Source organism: Plectropomus leopardus, chromosome 4 (assembly GCF_008729295.1).
Source record: "Plectropomus leopardus isolate mb chromosome 4, YSFRI_Pleo_2.0, whole genome shotgun sequence".
NCBI lineage: Eukaryota > Metazoa > Chordata > Actinopteri > Perciformes > Serranidae > Plectropomus > Plectropomus leopardus.
In genome coordinates this window covers 26194214-26216117 of record NC_056466.1, presented here as the reverse complement: position 1 = coordinate 26216117, position 21904 = coordinate 26194214, and the positions used below count along the sequence as shown (strand labels likewise).

At 38.7% G+C, this 21904-nt stretch overlaps 2 protein-coding genes across 2 annotated transcripts; both read right to left on the bottom strand.

Annotated features, from left to right (window-relative positions):
- Nucleotides 1–2902: 2902 nt before the first annotated feature.
- Nucleotides 2903–8673, bottom strand: LOC121942642 (NXPE family member 3-like). Its single transcript, XM_042485906.1, has 6 exons — nt 8572–8673; nt 7547–7990; nt 6144–6439; nt 5082–5152; nt 3533–3736; nt 2903–3447 (listed from the first exon to the last, which is right to left on the bottom strand). Exons 1-6 carry the CDS (start codon nt 8671–8673, stop codon nt 2903–2905), a joined length of 1662 nt encoding a protein of 553 aa, XP_042341840.1.
- Nucleotides 8674–15386: 6713 nt separating this feature from the next.
- Nucleotides 15387–21826, bottom strand: LOC121942597 (beta-2-glycoprotein 1-like). Its single transcript, XM_042485851.1, has 8 exons — nt 21607–21826; nt 21047–21223; nt 20306–20402; nt 19505–19581; nt 18994–19182; nt 18273–18452; nt 16495–16692; nt 15387–15584 (listed from the first exon to the last, which is right to left on the bottom strand). Exons 1-8 carry the CDS (start codon nt 21680–21682, stop codon nt 15520–15522), a joined length of 1059 nt encoding a protein of 352 aa, XP_042341785.1. The 5' UTR covers nt 21683–21826; the 3' UTR covers nt 15387–15519.
- Between the last annotated feature and the right edge of the window lie 78 nt (nt 21827–21904).

Here is a 21904-nt window from a genome sequence, read left to right as displayed (position 1 = left end):
AAAGGACGTGTGTGTGTGTGTGTGTGTGTGTGTGACATTCCAGTTTATTCTTGTAAAAAAAAGCATAAAATGATTATTAGTGACTACATTTCACAATAAGTTCAAAATATAAGTCCTTTTAAAACCTCTCAATTCACGTGATTATTTCATTGTTTTTTCAACATTTATATCATTGGTTGTGGACTAAAAAGTCCAACAAAATACATTAGGTTTTCCCAACTTTCCATCAACCCACAATCAAAAGCACAACCCAGTTTACATTTCATACGTAATTCTGTTGACAAAAGTTTGAATAAAGAAAAAAAGGGAAAAAATGTCCAGAAAACTATATGTATAATTGTTATAGGATATTATGTTTTTGAATTATATAATGGAAAATAATGCATGCAATTTTGTTGTTGCAATTTTTAGCACTATTACCAGGTTATTTGTTTGTTTTTCTTTTCTTTTAAACAAAAAACACAAAACAACAACAACTTATTTTAATTTACTGTAACTTTTTGCTAACTTCTTGCAATTTTTGAGCACTGTCTTATAAAGTTGCTCATTACCTTCTCACCATGTCTTTGACAGAAATCACATCAATTTGCTCTGGTTGCAGCATCTGGGGGGCAGAGTTGTCTCATCTTTAAGCCAGAAACAGAAAGAGAACAGCACTAAAATGGCATCTGTGTAATAGCTGACAGGACAGGTTCATGGACAGGACTGGTGTGACGTTTTGAAGGCATTTTGACAACGTTCTGACGACGTGTTATGCTTGCAACCCACCAGGGGAGTTTTAAAAACCAGCTAGGAGCAGTTTGCAATTGCAAATTTGGAAAAGAAAGTTCTGGAGCTCCTTGCTCTCTAAGCAGAGGATGAGATCAGCCACCCAGTAAGAGGGATGGAAAATGATTGCTATTGTCATGTACTCCATTGCAGTGGTATGATGGAACAAAGTGTTATCCTTGTTATATTACTTAAGTATTTTTAGGAGTATCTGTACTTTACTTGGGTTGTTATATTTATGCCAGCTTTTACTTTTACTCCACCATATTTTCTCGAAGCATCCTAGTTACTTACTACAAAATAGGAAAGGAAAGGAGGAGGGGACAAACAGACTGAAAGGAATGGAAGGGAAGGAAAACTGGAGTTTTTTCTTTTTTCTTTCAAGTTGTGAAAAAGACCTTGTTTTTCTTCAAGTGTAATGGACGCTCCATTGTAAGGCGGTGTATGCTACAAAAACATAAATGTAAATATCCTCAGAATTTTGACTGCTTGATTTCTCCTTAGCAGGATTTACTCGTACTTTTACTTTCAATACTACAGTACATTCAGTATCATAAAATTACTTTTGATACTTAAATACAGTAAATATGAGATACTTCCTGGACAGACATCAACACTGAACATTTGAACCTTGGGCAAATTGCTTTGCTTTATCTCAAAAACATGGGACAAAAGGCAATGAGCAACTTGACATGAAATCTTTTGCATATTGCAAGAAATGAGAAGATTTAGCAAATTATTTTTAAAAGCAAGGTAAAAGTCTAGAAAACTGTATTTAAAGTAATCTGTAAAAATGAAAATGCTGCGCACACCAGGATCACGCTGTGTTGCATGAACTCTGTGTAAAAAGGGCTATTGATTCAAAACGAGGCTGGAGCCAGTAGCCCATTAGCAAAGCTTAAACACTGGCTCTGTTAAAAGGTAACAGCATTTGCCTGCCAGCTGAAGGAGTTTTCCTCTTGGTTGCTGCAAGTAGAAAAACTCTCACCCTCCCAGGGTGAGTGCTATGTTCAGAATTCTTAAAAGCAACTCAATAAACAGTAAATAACTGAATGTCCACACAGAATTTAAAATTTTGAATCCAAACCTTTTTGTGAATCTTTTCAGCAAGCAATGAGCAGTTACAGAGCTCTGGATCAGAAATGCCTCTCCCTAGCCAATAACACCAGCTGGTCAGCCTGCATTCTGACAACCTGTCTTTCCCGATCCAGTATTTTATACTATTTACAATGAGGAAATGTACATGGAGGTGTTGTCTCCCTCTGATTGGATCCCCTCATTATCTGGCTCTTCTCAAGGGCGCGGGGTCTTCTCTGGATTGGTCAACACCGATCATTCTGCTGTACCCCCATTAACACAGCGCCTTATTAGGAGCTGTTTTTCATTCCTGCAAGACCTGTCAAACACAATCACAGAAACCAGACACCCACACCTTTCCTGTCTCACATACACATTACATACTTTACATACTTCCTTTTTTGTCTCTGCATACGGGTGGCCTTCACATTACACTCCTAAATGACTAATAAAGTAGCATTTCAGGTCTTCTAACGCCAGTTTCAGCATTCTTACTTCGGCATTCTTGCAGTTACATAACAATTGTAGCCTTGCTTGGAAAGAGCCTTAAGGGCTCATGTCACATAAAACTTGTTCTCTATCTTACCCTATGCTAGCATTATAATCACACTTGAGCTGGAATCATTGTTCAGTTACAGACATTTAGGTTACATACTTACATACTCCAACACAGCACTTCTAAAGTCGAAACATAAGCATCTTAAATCTCATCTATACATAAATGTAAATACAGTGCATTCCGATTGTACCTCAGTCAGTGGTTCCCTGCATCTCCTGGAAGGTTGCTTGACAATCCAGAGACACAAGGCATAAAGTTTTATGTGATAAGCGTGATCATTCAGCAGTGAGTAATACCAGACACCAACATGGCTTGCAACTGCTTTCCATCCAGTCTTTTGTGCAAAATTCTCTCATGAAAAAATAGATAAAATTGTAGTTAGACCATACAGTAACTGCTGAAGGAAAAATGTAGCACCTGGTAAAAACATACATGCATGTAAACTCCGGTTGGTTGAATCTCTATTCTTCCACCTCCACAAATACATATCCAGCTGCCCTATTGAGGGCATACGTAGGACAAGAGAACATCAATCATGTCCTTAATAATGGGACGTAGTGGGTGGAGGTTGTGCGGCAGTTGATGGGCCATGACCATCTCCCAGGCATAGATCATATGCACGTTCATTCCTTTGAACATGGCTCTGAGCACTTTGTCACTCTGCAGCGTGTACCAGTCACTGTTGGTTAGCGCATAAAAAAGGTTTAAAGCTTTAGGATTCCCAGTTCGGATGATGACCTTCGTGGCTGGAGCCCTGTTCAACAGCCGCACTACCGCCCTGCGGACGTTCTGCAGCCGCCGGATATAGACCTCAATGGGGAAAGTGCCAAAGTGAGCCCAGATGCCAATAACTACAACAGTGTTCGGGCCTCCAATTAAGCCATCTATTTCATTGGTAGCATAACGCAACTCGCTGGATGAGACGGATACAATACGGATAGGAACCCCATGGAAGCGGGACATCACCAAGATGTTATGAGTCTGGTCCACAGACATGTGAGGTCCAGCTTTACCCGGATTGTGCAGGACAAACTCCTTCAGATCTAGAAGTGTTACAGAGGGTACAGATTACAAACAGCAGTGAGAATAAAATCAAACTGTTGCCAGAAATCTTTGTGGTTCAGCTACCTGGTATTACCGACGTGAGGAATTCAAACCACTGCCTGACTGTGGAGTCTCCATATATAAGGACCTCTTTGCCTTTCAGACATCTAATGATGGCAGGGGTGTCGAACTGGCGGACAGTGGTGCCATCCAGTGCTCGCCACACACCCTGGTAGTAATAGCCAAAGGGTTCAGATGTCACAATGCTGCTCTTCACCTGTGGTTGACCTGAGAAAAAAGTTAAAGGATCAGGGTTATTTTCCATTTTTTGTCAACAAGTCCCCCGAAAAAATCAAGGTCTCTCCTGAAGTGTAGTACAGAATTTGTTAAAAGGCACAAATCTACATGAATGTGTCACAAATGTAGTTTTGTTCATTGAAGGTTTAATCATTTCCTACTAGCTTTTCTTAAACATTATTTATTACACATTTGTTGGGACTATTTTAAGCAGCGGATTAATTCATACTTGGTGAATTAGTAATCAGCAAGATGGCGTAAATAAACTACAATGCCCAGGTTCATTGTGATAAATACTTCTCAGTGAAATAGTGTGGCTCATTGTATCTTTAAATAGGTTTTAAACTTCAATGGAGCTCTATGGCCCAATGGGATATAATACAATATATCAAGATTTGGCCAAATGGGTAACACTTGTCGGTAGGATCAATTCATTGCTGATTTAGATCTTTACATGGGACTTTTTATTGTTTAGAAACATTTACTCCATTTTAAAGAAACACTGTCCTCAATATTGGATCAAACTCATTATTTATGGTCTTAGAAAGTGTAGAAATGTTGTAGTTTCAAACCCCTATGGGACTTTATACATACTCGCTAGCCTCATCTTCCTCACAAGATGTGTGAATTTAGAAGGGTGGTCTTCAAAACAGGAAGAGAAAAAGATGGTGCCAATACTGCAAATAGTAGCTGCTAAAGCTATTCTAAAAGTTAATTTCCAAAAGCAGAAAAGTAGCAGCCAGTTGTTGTGCACTGTAATGGTGCACTGGTCCATGCAAATAGTAAATGCTCCCATGTGCTAGCCTTTGAGCTAAGATCAAGTATGAAGTTGCAGCTCCTTATTATTAAGGTTAATAATATCTTGTATAACATGAATTTATTAACCTCTTATGGGCTGTCCTTACTCCTTAGAGTTGCACCTCTAACAGCTGGTGCCATGTTCATGAACTTTCTAATCGCTCTTCTCAAATTTGCCTCAAGATGTCTTTCTACAAAGGGCCGCTACCCAAAAGAAGATACTGTTAGTTATGTATAAGAGGGGATTTAGTGCTGCAAATTTTAGGAGGCATTTCAAATACATTTTTAAGCATTAGGGAAGGAGTTGTGTTTTTTGATATGGCTAAGGAGGACATTCAACTTTAAAAAGACGCATTTTCTATTTATTTCAAATACCTCCAGAACCTCAAAACTTTTTTTCTTCTCCTTTTTTTTAGAAACTGTGAAATATGGTTATTATTATTATTATTATTATTATTATTATTATTATTATTATTATTATTATTATTATTATTTTTATTATAGGCAGTGGTGGACGCAGTAAAAAAACATGCTTTACCTTCATCTTTTGGCATTACAGTGACATAGGCAGGTCCTGAAGCCTTAATGTAGACTTTCATGTTGATATCACTGAGGAAAAGCACATACAATATAAAATATCTCTCTCACAAACACTTCAACATTTACAACATGAATACAAGACAGGGGGATGGAAAATCTGAAACTATTATATGACGTTTAAAGTAAAAAGATCAAGCACCAAAATGAGAAACAAGTTCTCAAAACTTAAACCATTGAAAAGCCTTGAAAAATCTATTTTGTGTGATGAAGCTGCACTAATTAATATATTCGTAATTCACCTATCTCGGGCTGTTTTCATTAACTGTTCATATATACACCTATGAAAAACGATGCACAAAAATTCATATACACACCACATAAACATAAACCGGTGATTTGTGTATAACCCAGGTATTTAGAAGGGCTGTGATCACATGACCAATGCGCTGATGGGAGTAGAGAGGGAGTTGGCTCATTTAAGGAGTTAGGTTGGGGTGGGTAACGTTACTTAAAGAAATGTAGCTTTACATGAATCACATAATGTCGTTCGTGACATGCTAATTTATTAGATATCAAATAACCATTGTGTGTACATTTTTGTACGACATCATACAAACCTATGTATGTTCCCCTCAGCTCTACAGACCATTGTAGCATGTTTCAGTTCATTGAGACTGCGTTGTATTAAGCTGCCATGAGCTCAAAATGTATCACTTCTAAGCAGGCCTCTTCTTCCTCTGTGCCGCTGCTCATACACACAACTGCTTGCAACAAAGGGTAGCTAATAAGTGCGCATCTTAAAGATTCTGGAAAGACCACATCCAAAATAAAATGTATGAATTTACAATAAAACATAAATTAATGACAACATCCACTAGTATGAGTCAGACTGATTAGTCGGATTTGTGTGATGTTTAAAACATTAAATGTTTTTTTTAATGTATCTTTAAATTCAATCATAATGGCCTTTAGCACTAGATTACTGAAACATCCTACCAAGGAAATACATACAGAGGAACACTCTGCAAATGTAGAAGTCACAAAATGCCAGTTGCCTCACCTTTGAAAGAGCTTCTCCTCTCCTTCCTTGAGGTTTTGATGGAATTCTTCTGTACCGTGGGTCATCCTGGTATCACAGCTCAGGTTCTTTGGTTTGTAGCAGAACCAAGGCTCACCTGTACGGGGGTCAGTAAAGTTGCACAGCGGCTGCTGGGGTTGACGTAGGCAGATGTTACAGATGGTAGTTTCAGAGATTTTGCCTGATCGGAAGAGGCTCTGGAATCGCATCCTGTCAGGCTGTTCAACATTTAGCCGGGTCAGCACTGTGATAGCCTCACTGGAGTGAACCAGCATCACCTAATAGGACAGATAACTACAGTCTTCACAAAGTTTAATCATGTTCATTCATATCCATAGACATATGAGGTGAATATGACTTAAAGCTCCACACTTTGACACATTTATAAAAATTTCTGCCTTTATAAATTAGAATGATGTCCTAATAACAATCTCTGGACAAACGTCCATTCACCTACCTGCTCCCTCATACACTGAATGTACAGTCATAGCTTAGCAATTGTAACTAGGCATAGCAGGTCTGTCAAAGCAGGAGGGGTAGAGTGAGAGACTCATGGGTGGTAATTTTAGAGACTGTTTAACAAAAGCAGCCCTAAGCTCTAAGCAGCAATCCAAAGACAGTGCTGTTTCTTCATTTCCATATCCTCAGCTTTGGATGCTAGCCTAATGTCATGTATGAAGCATTCAGGAGCATATTTAAGACCTCATTTTTGCTGTCTTGTTTTAAAATAAGTTCACTGGCAAAAACAAAATATAACCTCAATAAGGCACTGTTTTCACCCAAGTTATAGAGCTAATGTCAGTGTAAAGCAGCAGTGTGTAGGATTTAGCGGCATCTAGTGGTAAGGACTGCTGGTTACAGCCAGCTGAATGTGCCAAACATGAACCTCCAGGTAGGATTCAATAAGTGTTCATTGATCTGGGGATTTTTCACCTTGAGCTGAATTATCCAGATTTGCAGAGGTTTTGACTGGGAATCTTTCTTCCTCTTCAAAACAAATAAACCCAGTGATTTGAACCAGTAAAAACACAGAATAAAGCGGTTTCAAGTTAAAAAAACCCCCAAAAAAACGGTGTTCTTCCGAAGCTGCTCATCATGAAGGGGCTGATAACTAAAGTGGCAAAAAAACAAATAACCCCGTCTTGAGCCAATACTTGGTTTGTCTGTTGCGGGCTATTGTAGAAACATGGCAGTGCAACATAGTTGATTTTATGGACTCCTTCATTGTATGGTAACAAAAACTTCAGATTCCTTGTGTTCAGGTGATTAAACATTAAGAAAGCATACTTTTTGTATTATTTTGTTGACAATTGATACCCCACCAGTGAAAAATCAATCACAAGATGGTAACAAACAACTAGAATACGATCAAATTTGAGCATCACCTCAACGTTCATGTCTCCTTCCCAGAGTAAAGTGAATACAGCAGAGTAACTGCCATTGAGATGGTCCACCACCTGCCCAGCTACGCCTGCAACAAGCTTCGGGCTATGCAACCGGGCGAGTAAGAAGTCCCCCCCAGACTTCTTGGGACGATCATTGAAGTCAGAAATTGAAATCATGACCGCCAGCTGATCTCCTACACGCCACTGTCCTCCTCCCCTCCTTGGGAGAATAGTGAAGGTGCTGTGAGTTGGATCACTGGTCTGCGCCAGGACAAGAGGATCTGGCAAAAGTGGAGTTTCAGGCCAAGCAATGGAGTCAAGTAGTTGGCGTTCCTCCCGTGCATCCTCAGGGGGCAGTGGCTGGAATTTGCAGAGGCCACGATGCATGTCAGGCTCAGTGGAAGCACTTGGGTAGATGATGGTGGGGTTCACCTTTTTCAGAAACTGGCAGGGGGTTGAAAGAAACATGGTGACAAAGATGAATCAAATAATTGCACTGGAAGCAAAATAACTAGAGCCAGATGGGAGACTTTTTTCTCTGATGCTGATTCTGCTTTCAAAGGGTTAAGCCATTAACAAACAAGGCCGTCAATTAAGAGTGTAACACAGTGTAATATTTCTTTAGATGCAGAGAAAAGGTTAGAGTGTAACCTAGATCACATTTAGTCATCCCATCAGTGATTAGCTGATTTGCTTGGCTTATTTAAAAGTATATATTTGTGACTGATTTCTTGACATTTATCTTTTCAGTATATGACTGGGAACTAGCAGGTTGGAACACAATGATGGTTTTACAGCACAGAATAATACCAGCCTTAGCCTTTAATACAGAAGCTGCTGTTGTCAGCAAGTCGAGGTGCAAGGCTAAGAAGGAAAGGACCTTTTCATTCAAATTCTATTTACTTGTAGTGAAGAGCATTATTGCTGGGCTACACTGAAACATACCTTTACCCTTAAATGTGACTAGCATGAAACATTACAAATAAGGGTCTTTAAGTGATCCAATCAAAAACAAAAGTTCTCACCTGCAGCAATTCCATGTTATGTAGTACGTAGATTATGACAGCCACTGTCAGAGAGAGGAAGATGGTGCTGTACTCCCCTCTTGAACAAGCTCTGATCATCATCTTATTCGTCAGTAGAGTAATGTGACCACTTCCTCTGCCACTGGATCACAAAAAAGGGGGGTAACTGAGACCACATTTTGCCAAAGAATATTACTACTGCAGTGCTGACTAAGCTAAATTCAGTCACCCAGGAAATCCCTTCAAACTATTTACCATATGTTATCTCTATCATGTACGCATCCATCCATCCATCCATCCATCCATCCATTTTCTCCCGCTTCTCCGGGGTCGGGTCGCGGGGGCAGCAGCCTAAGCAGGGAAGCCCAGACTTCCCTCTCCCCGGCCACTTCGTCCAGCTCTTCCCGGGGTACCCCGAGGCGTTCCCAGGCCAGCTGTGAGATGTAGTCTCTCCAGCGTGTCCTGGGTCTTCCCCGGGGCCTCCTACCGGTGGGACGTGCCCTGAACACCTCACCAGGGAGGCGTCCTGGAGGCATCCTAATTAGATGCCCGAGCCACCTCATCTGGCTCTTCTCAATGCGGAGGAGCAGCGGCTCTACTCCGAGCTCCTCCCGGATGACTGAGCTTCTCACCCTAATTCTAAGGGAGAGCCCAGCCACCCTACGGAGGAAAATCATTTCGCGATCTTGTTCTTTCGGTCACTACCCAAAGCTCGTGACCATAGGTGAGGGTAGGAAGGAAGATCGACCGGTAAATCGAGAACTTTGCCTTTCGGCTCAGCTCCCTCTTCACCACGACAGATCGGTGCAGAGTGAACACTAACGTCTGGGGCAGAAAAATTAAGCCAACGTGGAAGTGCCAAAAAAAAAAAAATGCCTGTTATTGAATGGCCTCTTGAAGCTGGCTTCAAAACGGAGTAAATCCCCACAAACCACAGTGTTAAAATGGCCAACTTCACAGCAGAAATAAACATATTTACAGCCTGGTACAAAAAGCAGTTTTGGTCTTTATAGCTAATTTCAACATTTATGACAACAATTTAAATTGATAGGCTTTCTGAGAGGATTTTCTACTGTCTGTGAGTCATATCCACCCTTTGTTTCTCCACAGCTCCAACCTGTCATCCAAATATTATCACTATTGGCTTCATAAAACCAAGACGGCGAGAGCAGAAATGCCAAACTAGAGTCTTCAAAACAGCAGTACATAAACCAGTGGGTTACATCTTGGTAACTGCATGCACTATTTATACAGTCAATGCATTACTCTTACTACACAGATCAGAGATGCCTGTATTGCTCTGCAAACTGAAGTTTTCCCCATTGTTTCCTTCTGGTAACTGTTGAGCTCTAGTTGAACAGAGCTGATGGAGTAGGCATAACTGGGGCTGGAACAGTTTGTCTCGCAAACCAGCTACAGGACTCATCCACCATACCTACATTAGTCCACAATCAACCCCCTTTAATACTTAGACTGTAAATGAAAGCCCTAAAGAAAATGCAAGTAGCGTTAGCTAGCTATAAAGTCTTAGATTTGGAGGGAGTTCAACAAAAATTTTAGGTTTCTAACAGAATATGAAGAGAAAGCTTCCTTTTATGGATACAATATTTCCATAAAATAATAAATATGAAATTATTTTGTCAATTACATTTATTCAGTTTTTTGTAACATCACCATAGCAACATATCGTCATGGGTAATGTATTCCATCATTTGTTGTTCCTTTTTATTTATTTATTGTTTTTTCCTGTGCCATCCAGGAGATGTACAGTCTGTCACTTTACACTTCACCTCTTTCACACATTAATTCATCACATTTCTGCTAACTGCAGGGACACGGGAAATCCACATATGATTTGTTCATTTGGATACTTGAGACTGGACATGTGTCACATGTCCTGCGAGTTCCTTCTTCAAAATGGCTACCGTTGTCTTCTTTGTTTCTCAAACAAAGAACAGCCATTTGAACTCAGTGTCCTAGAGTCGTGTTCTGACACCTATGTCCTAGGATGTCACGCAGGCAAGAAGATGCATCTGCTAATCTTCTGGCTCTTGCTCTCAACTGGCAATTGCATTTATGCCTTAAAAATCTTGAAAGTAATGTTCATATGTGAGGATTATATTGCTGAACAAAACATGCCAGTAACACAAACATTTATTTTCTGAAGTGATCGAAAATCCAATGGAAAAATCACATCGGCATTTTGATAAGAGAACCAGGGTGACATGAGCTTCCCTGTTGGCCTACAGAAAAATGTCACTCTCGGGGCACTCTATTCAGGATACTATAAAATAGCTTAAATTAAATACAAAGAATGGTGATATTTATCATTCATAATTGATTTGTTATTAATTTAAATTCCCTCCAGCTTGGTTAATCTTAATTATAGATCTTGAAATGGTCAGGCAATTTTGAGTTCATAAATAACATGAGGTGTATTATGCTCTGTTTGTATGGGTCTTATCTTGAGGTCAGAGGTCTAGGGATGATTACGTCTCGGAGTCAGATGGGTAGAATATTGATACTAGGCTTAAATGACATGGACTGTGGCCCCTTGGGGGTTATTTTTGTGATTAAATACAATAGGTGAGGAATGTTTACTGATGAATGTGTAGATGTTTGTGCCTATATAAGACACATGCATGAGTTGTAAGAGAGAGATTCACATTGGTCCCGAATCTTCTCCCAGGCAGACCATGGTGCCTGGTGGATGCTGAACTTTGTTGTAATAAATTAATTCTTATGCAACCAAGTCGGTGTCAGCGGCAGTTCCTTCATCGTCTACACATCATTGCTACTTAAGAAACAACGACAACATGAGCTGCATGACTTTACATTTGGAAGGACCACACCCATGGAAATCTAAATCCCTTTCTTGGGGCTCTAAACATCCTATTGTTGAAAGGGTAAGTCTACAGTGACACAGTGTACCATTATCATGTTACAGCTGCAACAGGTTTTTTTAAACCGGCCAACAAAGGCAAAAGAGAAACTGTTTTTGAGAAATTACATTCATATACAATACTTTGCCACATACAGGTTGAGGGAAATTAAAATTGTAATCAACTTGATTATTTTCAAACACATGGGAAGAGGGCAATGAGTAACTTTGAGAAAACTACTCAAAAATTAGCAATAAATGAATAAAAAGTTACCAAAAAAAAACTACAAAAAAACCCATACAAAACAAATCACAGCAAAAAAGGAAATGGCCAGGAAAATAAAAAATGCTTTAAAACAATCATGATTTTTCAACCTAATAACATAATTTTAAACTTGTAGTTGTGATAATGATAATGACATTTCTTATATAATATTTTTGTACTTTTGCTTACATAATACAAATACAAGTAAAATAGAAGTGTCTCAAAGCTACATTAGAATGGGGTTTTAGGTTTCATGATAAAATGAAACTTAAAATATACTTTTTTAAAACATGTGTCTTACCTCAACGGATTTTGAGTAAAAGCAGTGACGGAATCTTGGCGTGATTCTGCAGTTTGTCTTGCTGGTTTGCTGGGAGGTCTTGTTCTCTTTGCTTGTCTTCCAGATAATAAAGCTTACAGGACAAACAGTCAGTGTGGTGCTTTCCTCGTCTCTCTATCTGTCTCAGTCACTTGCCCCCTCTCAATTTTGCCACACCCTCCTAAGCCATTTGTCGCTGTCAGACTTTAAAACTCTCCTTTGCTGCTGTCCGTCAGGTGTTCCCTGCAGTTTCCATCACATTTATGTCCAGAGTTCCTTTCACCAGGCTCATCAGAAGTCCCACTCCACATCTCACCTGTACAGATATTCAACTAACTCTCTTCAGCTCCTCACCACTACCACCAATATCATGACTCCATCTGGGGCCATTCCTGTACACTCACCAAAGACTTTTTACATTTCTAAATTGTATGGTGTACAATAGAAAATTAAGCAATATTACACAAGAGGGTGTGCTGTAACATCATTTGTGGCACAACAACAAGCACCTCGGTCCTGACTGCCATCACCAAAGTAGTAGCTCATACTTTCTAGTGATCGTGGGGTTTCCAAAAGCCAACCATGTATCATGCATTAACTCAAGTTTCCCACTTTTCTTATAATGGCCAAAATCTTGAGAATCCAGTTCTACATATTCTGGAAAATGTTTTCAATAATTGCTCCAGATTATGACCATTAACTTGAGCATTTGTGGGAAATAGTAGAAAGCCTTCTATAGTTTCCTGACTCTTTATCATATCTATGCCACTTGCTTACAATGGCGTTCCTATTGAATGTGCCCTCAGTCTATTTGTTTACTCTCCAAACGCATAATTAGCCTTTGACTTGACAACTTTAAATACATTACACCACAGGTTGACACCTACATTGTAAACATACTATAGCATCCATTTTACTAACAACTCCAAGAGCAGCCACACTGACATTTACAAAATGAAAGAAAAAACACACTTTGTAATTGATTAAAGCCTCCAGAGGTAACCTTTTTCTTTAAACATTTCATTCTGAATTTAATGTTGATTGTACAATGTAAAAACTGGGTTAAAATTGGTTTGCTATTAGCCTAGCTTTAACTATATAATTCTGCCTGCCTCCAAGTATGATCTCCCAGGAAAAATTAAGGATTGATTTATGCACAAAAGGAACTGCATCAACTGCTGCCATGCTGTTTGTTTTTCCATGTCCAGTAGCTCTACACAGCAAAAGAGTGATTTTGCAGTTGTCATTACTGTCCACAGTAGTAGTGGAAAAGGCAGAGGGTCAAATAAGTAAGGAAACTGCAGAAATTTTGCATAGCAAAAGAAAAAGAGTACTGTTAACAGAAACTGCACAAAAAGCCAAGAGTACTTTTACTTTTGGTACTTTAAGTACATTGTTGGAGTATATATGCTTTAAATCTAATGATGATTCAAGCTGTAGTATGATTATGGTACTGAATTAGATTGTGTTCTTTATATATATAATCAGCAGCTCACAAGTACTATACTGTTAAATCAACTGAAGTGATTGTTGTTATTATATTACCTTTTATATGTTATGTTGTTGTTGCTATAGGGCCGAGCCCTTAAGGCTTTGCTCAGTTAAGATTGAATTACTATGTTTCTGTAAGAATGTACTACCAGTGATTATGTTGAAACTTGTGCTAGAAATGAGATGCTTTAATGTGTTCAAAGTATTAGACATTTAGGAGTGTTATGTGAAAGGAACATTGTGTGTAGAGCTGAAGGACAGTCACGCAATCAGGCCAGAGAAAGGTAAAATGCAGACATCTCTTTCAACAAAGATAAAACACAGGGCACTATCGGGGCAACTCCTTGTTGGGGCGTTATGGGGAGATCACCGTTGACCATTGAAGTCAGAAGAAGACACCACACCCTTGCACATTTCTTGTTTGTAATAGTATAAAACACTGGATCGGGAAAGACAGGTTGTCAGAATGCAGGCGGACTAGCTGGTGTTATTGGCTAGGGCGAGGCACTTCTGATCCAGGGCTCTGTAACTGCTCATTGCTTGCTGAAAAGATTCATTAAAAGGTTTGGATTCAAAATTTTAAATTCTGTGTGGACATTCAGTTATTTACTGTTTATTGAGTTGCTTTTAAGAATTCTGAACATAGCACTCACCCTGGGAGGGTGAGAGTTTTTCTACTTTCAGTGGCTAAAGAGGAAAACTCCTTCAACATTTTGATGCTAAAAAAATTTGGTGGGGGTCATGATAAAATAAAAATATGTTTATTTTCCTAAACCTAACCACAGTAACTTTTATTGCCAAAAATTAACCTCTGTAACAGTGCATTCATTGTGGAAGGTAAGGTAAGAGGTAGTTTATAAGAAGGGGCAGGAAGCTCACTTGGGCCTTTTCTTGACGCTCTGAGACACACCGGAGAGAGAGCAGCTGAATCAAGCCACTGTTTTATCTCTGACTTGATCCTACATTTTTGGTGAAGGACTAAACCTTGGAGTGAGTGCTCAGGCCCGTCAGTCAAGAAACAAGATTCCACTCAGCTGCATGTGTCCAACTCGGAGAGGGGATTGTGTTCCAGCCTATAGCAAGTTTTCAAACAAAGAAACTGTTAGGGGGGCCAGCCACTGTTTGGTAACCATTTATTTTACAGGCCATTAATATGTAGTAATGACATAGTAATATGAAGAAATTACCAATAAGTAATTTAAAAAGGTAAAGGCTTAAATTCATGTTAATGCGCATTTTCAGACACATTATAAAAAAAAAAAAAAGACTACAAAAAACTATAATTTGGGTGAACCCCTGAATTAACTCTGAGGACCCCCTAAGGGTCTCAGACCCACTGTTGAAGACACAGGATAATTAATAATTAATTTAATAGAGATGACTTTGACTTTGACTTTAATCACTGAATTTTGATGGTGGTAATTAATAGAAAAGTGGGTTGTTACATTATCAATGCATAGGCTAATTGTGTTATAGTCACAGTACTTATATTACTTGCATGACCTATGTGTGTATTCATTTTAATCATAGAAAATATGAAGCAGAGATGATCAGCAGGTAAATATACAAAGAAAGGTAGAAGATCATCTTGGCCTGTACATGCCAAAGTGTGTAAGTGACATATCTTGTAAGTGAAGGAACTTCAGCGAGAGTTTCAGGAACTTATTGTTGTGTCTGTGTAATAGTGCCTCCTTGTGAGTAAATGTGTAATGGGGAGGAGTGTTGCATGAAAGGTTAAAAAAATTGATGCCCGATATAAATATTCTTGTCTGCATTTTAAATATGCACTTTCATTCTCGGATCTGTATTTTGATTGCCTGTAAATCCGCAAAAATAAAACGCTTTGTACACTTTTTTTCTTGTGTGTCTCAGTGATTATTTATTAAAAGTTGAAGAAGTCTGTACAGAGAGAAGAAAAACCACAACCAGAGCATTATTCCATTCCTATACCATATTGTAGTAATTTAATCATCATCAGAGAGGAGATCTGATTCAGCACTGTGCGATTTCTGACGGAAGTGAACTTGAATAAAGGTTGTAGTTAATGCTGCTGGGCTCTAGAAGACAGACAGACACACAAACACAGAGAACAGGTTAAAATGTTTACACTCACAGTAACACAAGCACAGATCCCTAACAATTAAAGAGTCTCTCTTTTATAATTGAAGGAAAAGACTTAATATATTCATCCCAAAAAAGTTTTCTTCTAATAATAGGTCTGATGGGAGATGAGTACTTGATGCAGACCCGAGAAGTAAGGGACTTCTGTGAAAGTACTCTTGTCTGCTTATTTAAACTTTGTTTACAACCTCATTTACTGTCATGACATGATAAGCTCTATTTGCTGTATGTAATACATTGATTATGGTTAGGTATAGCCCCCCTTGAAAACATCCAAACTATCCTTTTAACCCTTTGAAACCTGGATCAACATCACTTTTCTTGTTCTGCATTCAATTCAGCACCTTTTACAAGCATTTAAACCTTTGAACCCTGAACAAATTGATTTCATTTCTTTCAAAAACATGGGAAAGGGGCAATGAGCAACTTGGCAAGAAATATCCCACAAATTGTAGAAAATATTATTTATTTATTTATTTTTTCCGGAGAGCTACATTTTGAATTATTATTAAAATAATAAATAAATAATATTTTATAGAATAATCATAATTTTTAAGCTTTTGCTTTTACTTTTTTTTACAAATTTCCTCATCACTCATTGCCTTCTCCCCATGTTTTTGAAAGAAATTAGGCCAAATTACGTTCACACCCCGTACGTTCAAGCAAGTTGATAGCTGATACTTGGCAGTTGGCACTGATAATGTTTAAGGTTGTGAGCAACGATGAAGTAACAAATATACAACAACAACTAAATTCATTAAGAAAAGGCTAACACAAAATGTAATTAGTGTTCTACTTGGGCTGCTTTTTATGATATATTGTGCATTTTCATTAATTATTCCTTACGTTCAAAGCATTCTGGGATTTTGAGTTTTCCATCGATGCACTGGGTTTGCACGGCATAACCACACTTCCTGGCATTGTCCATGCAGTAGACTGAGACAATGTCTTTGTGTAGGACTCTGTTAGGACTTAGGTCTTTGATCCACATTTTACGGCCTTTGTAAAATATTCTTGCGTATTGTATGTCAACACTACAAGGAGCTGTAAGTCAAAAGGAAAGGAAAAATGATGAGACAGTATACATTGTGTTGTTTTTGTGTCCCCACACAGGAAATTTAGAGGAGTCTGCATAATATTTAACTATCAAAATGATCAAGATATGAAAAACTGGGGTAGGCAGAAACCTTAAAAAGGCAAAAAAGAGACACAACAACAAAAAAAAAAACAGCACAATTTGAAAATCCGCCCTCCTTGAGCTCTCCACTCCCTGACTTAGCCCCTCCAACCAGATGACTGCTGACATTTGCACACGACTTATACAGCAACCCAACACTGATTTATTTAATGTTATTTTCATTGTAGATCAGCATGCAGTGCATTTGCTTATCACCTCCTAGTCTCCCTCTCTCTCTCTTTTTTTCAGACCACAAATGAGACAAGAATTAGCTAGCTAATGTCAGATACTCAGCAGGATGGTGGTCAGCCAACCCGTTCTCATTCCAAATTTGTACAACTATGATGCCAAAAGCGGCCTTCTGCGTCCACAAGCAACACACACAGACAGAACCTGTGGCGTAGTTATAATATGCTGGCAGACAGCCAGATGGCAGTGGGTGCTTCCACATGCAACGCGCACAGGTGGCATCACTTAATAACACGGCCGGTCGCTGCCAGTAACCACATAATGTAAGGAGCACAAGTATGCTTATAGGAGGAGAGGGTGGGGAGGTGGATGGGTCCCAGAAACAACCGTCTTTCACGTGGTAGTTCAGAGTTCACTTCCCATGTAGTTTTGTGTGTGTGGGGTTTTTTTTGTACACTGTATCATGTGCCTCTTTTGCCAAAACCTAACCAACTGTTACTTTGGTGCCTAATCCCAACCATCGTGACAGTCCGCGCAGTTGTGTAAACATAGGGACCATGCAGCTTCATCCCACTACATGTGCATTCGATGATATCATCGTAACGGCGTCCCGGAACGTAAAGAGCTGACACACAAGGATACCTAAAATGTCATAGGTTGATGCGGAAGGTCGGAGTTCGGAGTGAGAACGTTTTTGCTCAGCGTCAGGTGTTATCTATGTAAAGGCAGCAACAGAAAGTTTTCTGATATGCTGACTGGGGGTCTGTCTCTGGACCTTAAGGCTATTCTCCTCCAGGCGAGGTGGCAGCAGGCAGTCAGGTGGAGGGCACACTGTGATTTGAAGCTCTAGCTAACTTTTGCTAACACTGGCAACATCAGCATGAACTTGAAGCCCCAGCTGCCAGCCTGTAGCTTTGGTAAGCAAAAGACTAAACTATTGGCAACATTTAGTCTCCATGTCTGAGATGCTTTGCTAATATAGACATGTTTTGGGTTTTTTTTGTTGTCGTTGTTTATCGTCATACTCTTTTGGACACTCTTTTGGATATTAAAGCCAGTCTTCCTTTTGAAACCTGCTCTTACCATACAACAGTTCAGGGAATTTGAAGCTTTTCCAGTGTATTCAAAACAGGCACAAGACATAAATCATTAAATAAGACATAAATCCAAACTGGGACACCCATGAAAAAACTGACAGAAAAGGAAATTGTCAAAAAATGGTAATGTTAAATGACTGTAATATTGGTTGTGGCCTTACCCTTGCAGGATGGCTTTTCAGACCATTTCCCATTCTGCTGACAAACAATCTCTTGGCTTCCTTCAAGTATGTAGTCTCCATTGCAGCCATATTTCACAGTTTCCAGGTAGTCATAGTCTCTCTGGTCATTGTTTGATATGTATCCTCTGTCAATGTTCCCCGGTGGACGACAGGTCACCACTGTAAGGGTAACAATGTAATCCATTCATTAGAGAGACTCTACGAAATGGAAAATGTAGTTAGACATCATATTGTTGGTCACTATATGTTTTTATATTTATATCAATAGTTTGGCAAATATCCCATGGTGTTGCAAGTTGCAGTGTATTGGACAATAGTCCTTGGAGATCGTGAGGAACAACTGTGGTACAATTACATCTAATTTATTAGTGGAGAAATAAAATAAAATCTGAATATGAAACACACCAATCTGGGCAAACTACTTAAGTGGAGCTTGTGGTGAGACAGTTTTCTCATTTGTTGACATGAAGATAAAAATGAACCATATACCTGAGTTTTATACAGAAGTTTGTCAATAAGCAATGTCACAACAGTATAATAAAGATTTCATTTAAAAATACTAACATGTTTTTATGCCTCTACGCCAGCAGTAACCTTGACCAGAGGCATTATTATTTCGGGTTGTTTGTTTGTCTGTCTACCAATCCTACTACCACTGCCGCCATTACGACAGCAACTTCTGCTTTTCTAACTGTTATACCTCGACATTCAGGTGTCTTGGTCCAGTTGCCGTTGACTGTGCACTCTGCTCTTGCGTCGCCATAAATAACATATGGAGGCAGGCACCTGTACGTTCCTGTGACACCATAATCAGTGGTGTTCCCTCTGATCCTCTTGTCATAAATTATCATCCCAAATTGTGGGATCGGAGCAAGACCACAGGACACAGCTAAAAAAGAAGACACAAATTATGCGGATTTGCATTTATTGGTATTTATGCATGCTTGTACTGTTTTTGTCATTTGTTTCTATTGTCTGTAAGTATGTGTGTATATTATTTTGCATGGACACATTCACAGCTAGGTGAATTGAGATTTGGTACATTTCTAGAGAACAAGTACTTATGTGTTTTCACTACCCTAAATAAAGTTGAGGGACAGAGTTTTCAAACTGTGTGCCACAGAAAATTAAGTACAAGAGAAACTGCTGTATGTTTTATGCAATGTTATGTATTTTCGTGGGCTTTTGAAAGGATGAAGTGGGTAACATACGTATGCATTCTGGTACTGCTGCGCTCCATGTTCCATCTGCAAGGCACACAGCGCTGCTGTTTCCAGTCAAGATGTACCTGTGCAAAGCCAGCAAGTCATTCAGTCAGCTTGATGCTTGGATTGCAAAAAAACAGCAAACAGTAAAAAACACATGCTGGTTGACTTAAATCAGGTTAAAAGAATTTGAAGTTAATTTTTGATTGATCAGATGAGTCAAATTGTGAAATTAAATACTGGTAAAAATAATTTCAGCGACTTTGGTTTATTGGTCACCTGACCTACACCTAAAAAGCACCTGAAGTGTAGATAGCTTTGTTTTTTGCGTATGCTAATCCCTAAATAGTCAAAGTCAACTGCATAATTGCAAAATAAATAAACAAGAGCCCAAAAGTATGGGAACGTAATTGTAGTGACACTATGTGTAAACTTGCCAATGTTGGTAAAATAGATTTCATAGTGTAACATATGTCAAATTTATTGAAATGCTTTCATGCTTAATGGCTGAAAAGCGTTACTTGGCACTTGGGTGCAAATAAAGCTGCTCTGCTAATTTAGTAAGGATTTAAATAATGATGAAGATTATGATTTTGTTTTCAGAACTTTCAAATCTGTTCATCAATTCCAGCGTTTGATTTATCTTTGACTCATCTTCACCTTTCACTCACTGGATGATTCTAGTTGCCTATATTTTACTAAACGTGCATTACTTCTTGTATCCTGTAGAACAGTTTACCTCATTAGAGGTTCTCCATTTACATTATTTGCGAAAAAGAAAAATTCGACAAGATGTACTTGCTTTACCCTTCTTCACAGGTATAGTTGATTGTACTCTGGAACACAATATCCTCATAGTACACTTCTCCATTAGATGGTGGATCAGGATAGGGACACCGCTTTGCTGCAGTAGAGAATACATTACATAGAGCACATGTAAATAAAAGGTTCTGCTTTTTGGATTTTTTTTTAAGACGAATGCAAACATAGATTGACACATTTGCTGTATCTGCTGTAGTGACATAAAACCATAATGAAGTATATACACACACACACACACACACACACACACACACACACACACATATATATATATACGTAGTAATATGCTGTAGCATGAAGGAGAAATCTACAGAATACTTACAAAAGCAACAGTATCTGCCTATCCTTATATTCATAACGCAAATAATATTATAAGTAAGAGTATAGTAATCCGAATCTTTTAGAAATGGCTCACGTTGCTTCATACGACTGATAGAAATTCTTCTCAAAATCTACTAAAGCATTGCATTTTTCTCTGCTACATCAAAAATAAGTCATGTAAGCCTATAGTAACATGAGACAATCTATGAGTGACATCAGTAATAATCAAGGGATGATTACAATTAAAATGACTTCATTTTACAACTACATTAATATAAAAATGTATGTTTTTTAAAAAATGTTTCCTAGAAAATTAGATTACTCTTAAACTCAAGTGTATAAATTTGCAACACAAGACCATCTGATACAAGACCATAAGTTCTCACTAAAATAATGGAGACCCACGTATGCACATTAATTTGGTTGTCGTCCATTGTCCACTGGCGCCACAAACAATCTTCCGAGGGCCCGACACTGGGGTGTATCCCTGTTTACAGGACAGGGCTAACTCTGCACCGGGGCTAAAGTACCTCTGGAGCCCACCCATCTCAATGTTGGCAGCCAGCTCAGGCCTAAAACACACTGCAACAACAAATGCATTTAATGAAAGCTATGTATAGACTCTCAAATTTCTTGAAAAAATAGTGCATTAGATTGACGTTATCCAGCCACAAAAGACAATTTTTTTGCCACATATCAAATCAGTGTTAAGTTCTATCCTGCATTAGCACTCAGCATCATGTCATATCATGTTATCATGCTGTTTGTCACAAAGAACATTTAGTTAAAGGAATAAGAAATAATTGTATGGTATCTTTCCAACATTTATCTTGTAACCTCTATCTTGAAACATCTAGAGATTACCTGATGCTAAAGCCATTGAAACAGCAAAGTAATAACCATGTAGGTATGTATGTAGTTAGGGTCATGTAAAGTGAAAGGAAAGCATAAATAATAGCAAATACCATTGTCTTGTTCGGATGTCACGATGGTAAAAAACAGAAATGGACACAGCAAAAGCGAAGTCAGCATGCGTTCCATCCTTGTAGAAATGTACAGACGCTCCTCGGTTCTTTCCTGTAGTCTCAGTTTCAAATAATGAATCTCTGTCCCCTCTTCCCCTGCTGTTTGTGTTTCTCTAAAAGTAAACAGATAAGAGCAGCATGAAGTAACTGCTCACTGGCGATGCTTGTTTTGTTTTCTGCTTGTTTTTTGCAATAACAGATGGCATTTTACTGGAAGAGAAAGCTCCAGCAGCGGACT

Excerpts from the sequence above, each read along its gene's own strand:
- LOC121942642 (XM_042485906.1), bottom strand. The coding sequence starts at position 8,673 with ATGATGATCAGAGCTTGTTCAAGAGGGGAGTACAGCACCATCTTCCTC. Across the intron at positions 6,440-7,546 it reads AAGGAGACATGAACGTTGAG|GTGATGCTGGTTCACTCCAG; the intron begins GTGATGCTCAAA and ends CTGTCCTATTAG. Across the intron at positions 5,153-6,143 it reads GAGGAGAAGCTCTTTCAAAG|TGATATCAACATGAAAGTCT; the intron begins GTGAGGCAACTG and ends GCTTTTCCTCAG.
- LOC121942597 (XM_042485851.1), bottom strand. The coding sequence starts at position 21,682 with ATGGAACGCATGCTGACTTCGCTTTTGCTGTGTCCATTTCTGTTTTTT. Across the intron at positions 20,403-21,046 it reads AACCAAATTAATGTGCATAC|CAAAGCGGTGTCCCTATCCT; the intron begins GTGGGTCTCCAT and ends TCTCTACTGCAG. Across the intron at positions 16,693-18,272 it reads TGAAAAGCCATCCTGCAAGG|CTCCTTGTAGTGTTGACATA; the intron begins GTAAGGCCACAA and ends TTTGACTTACAG.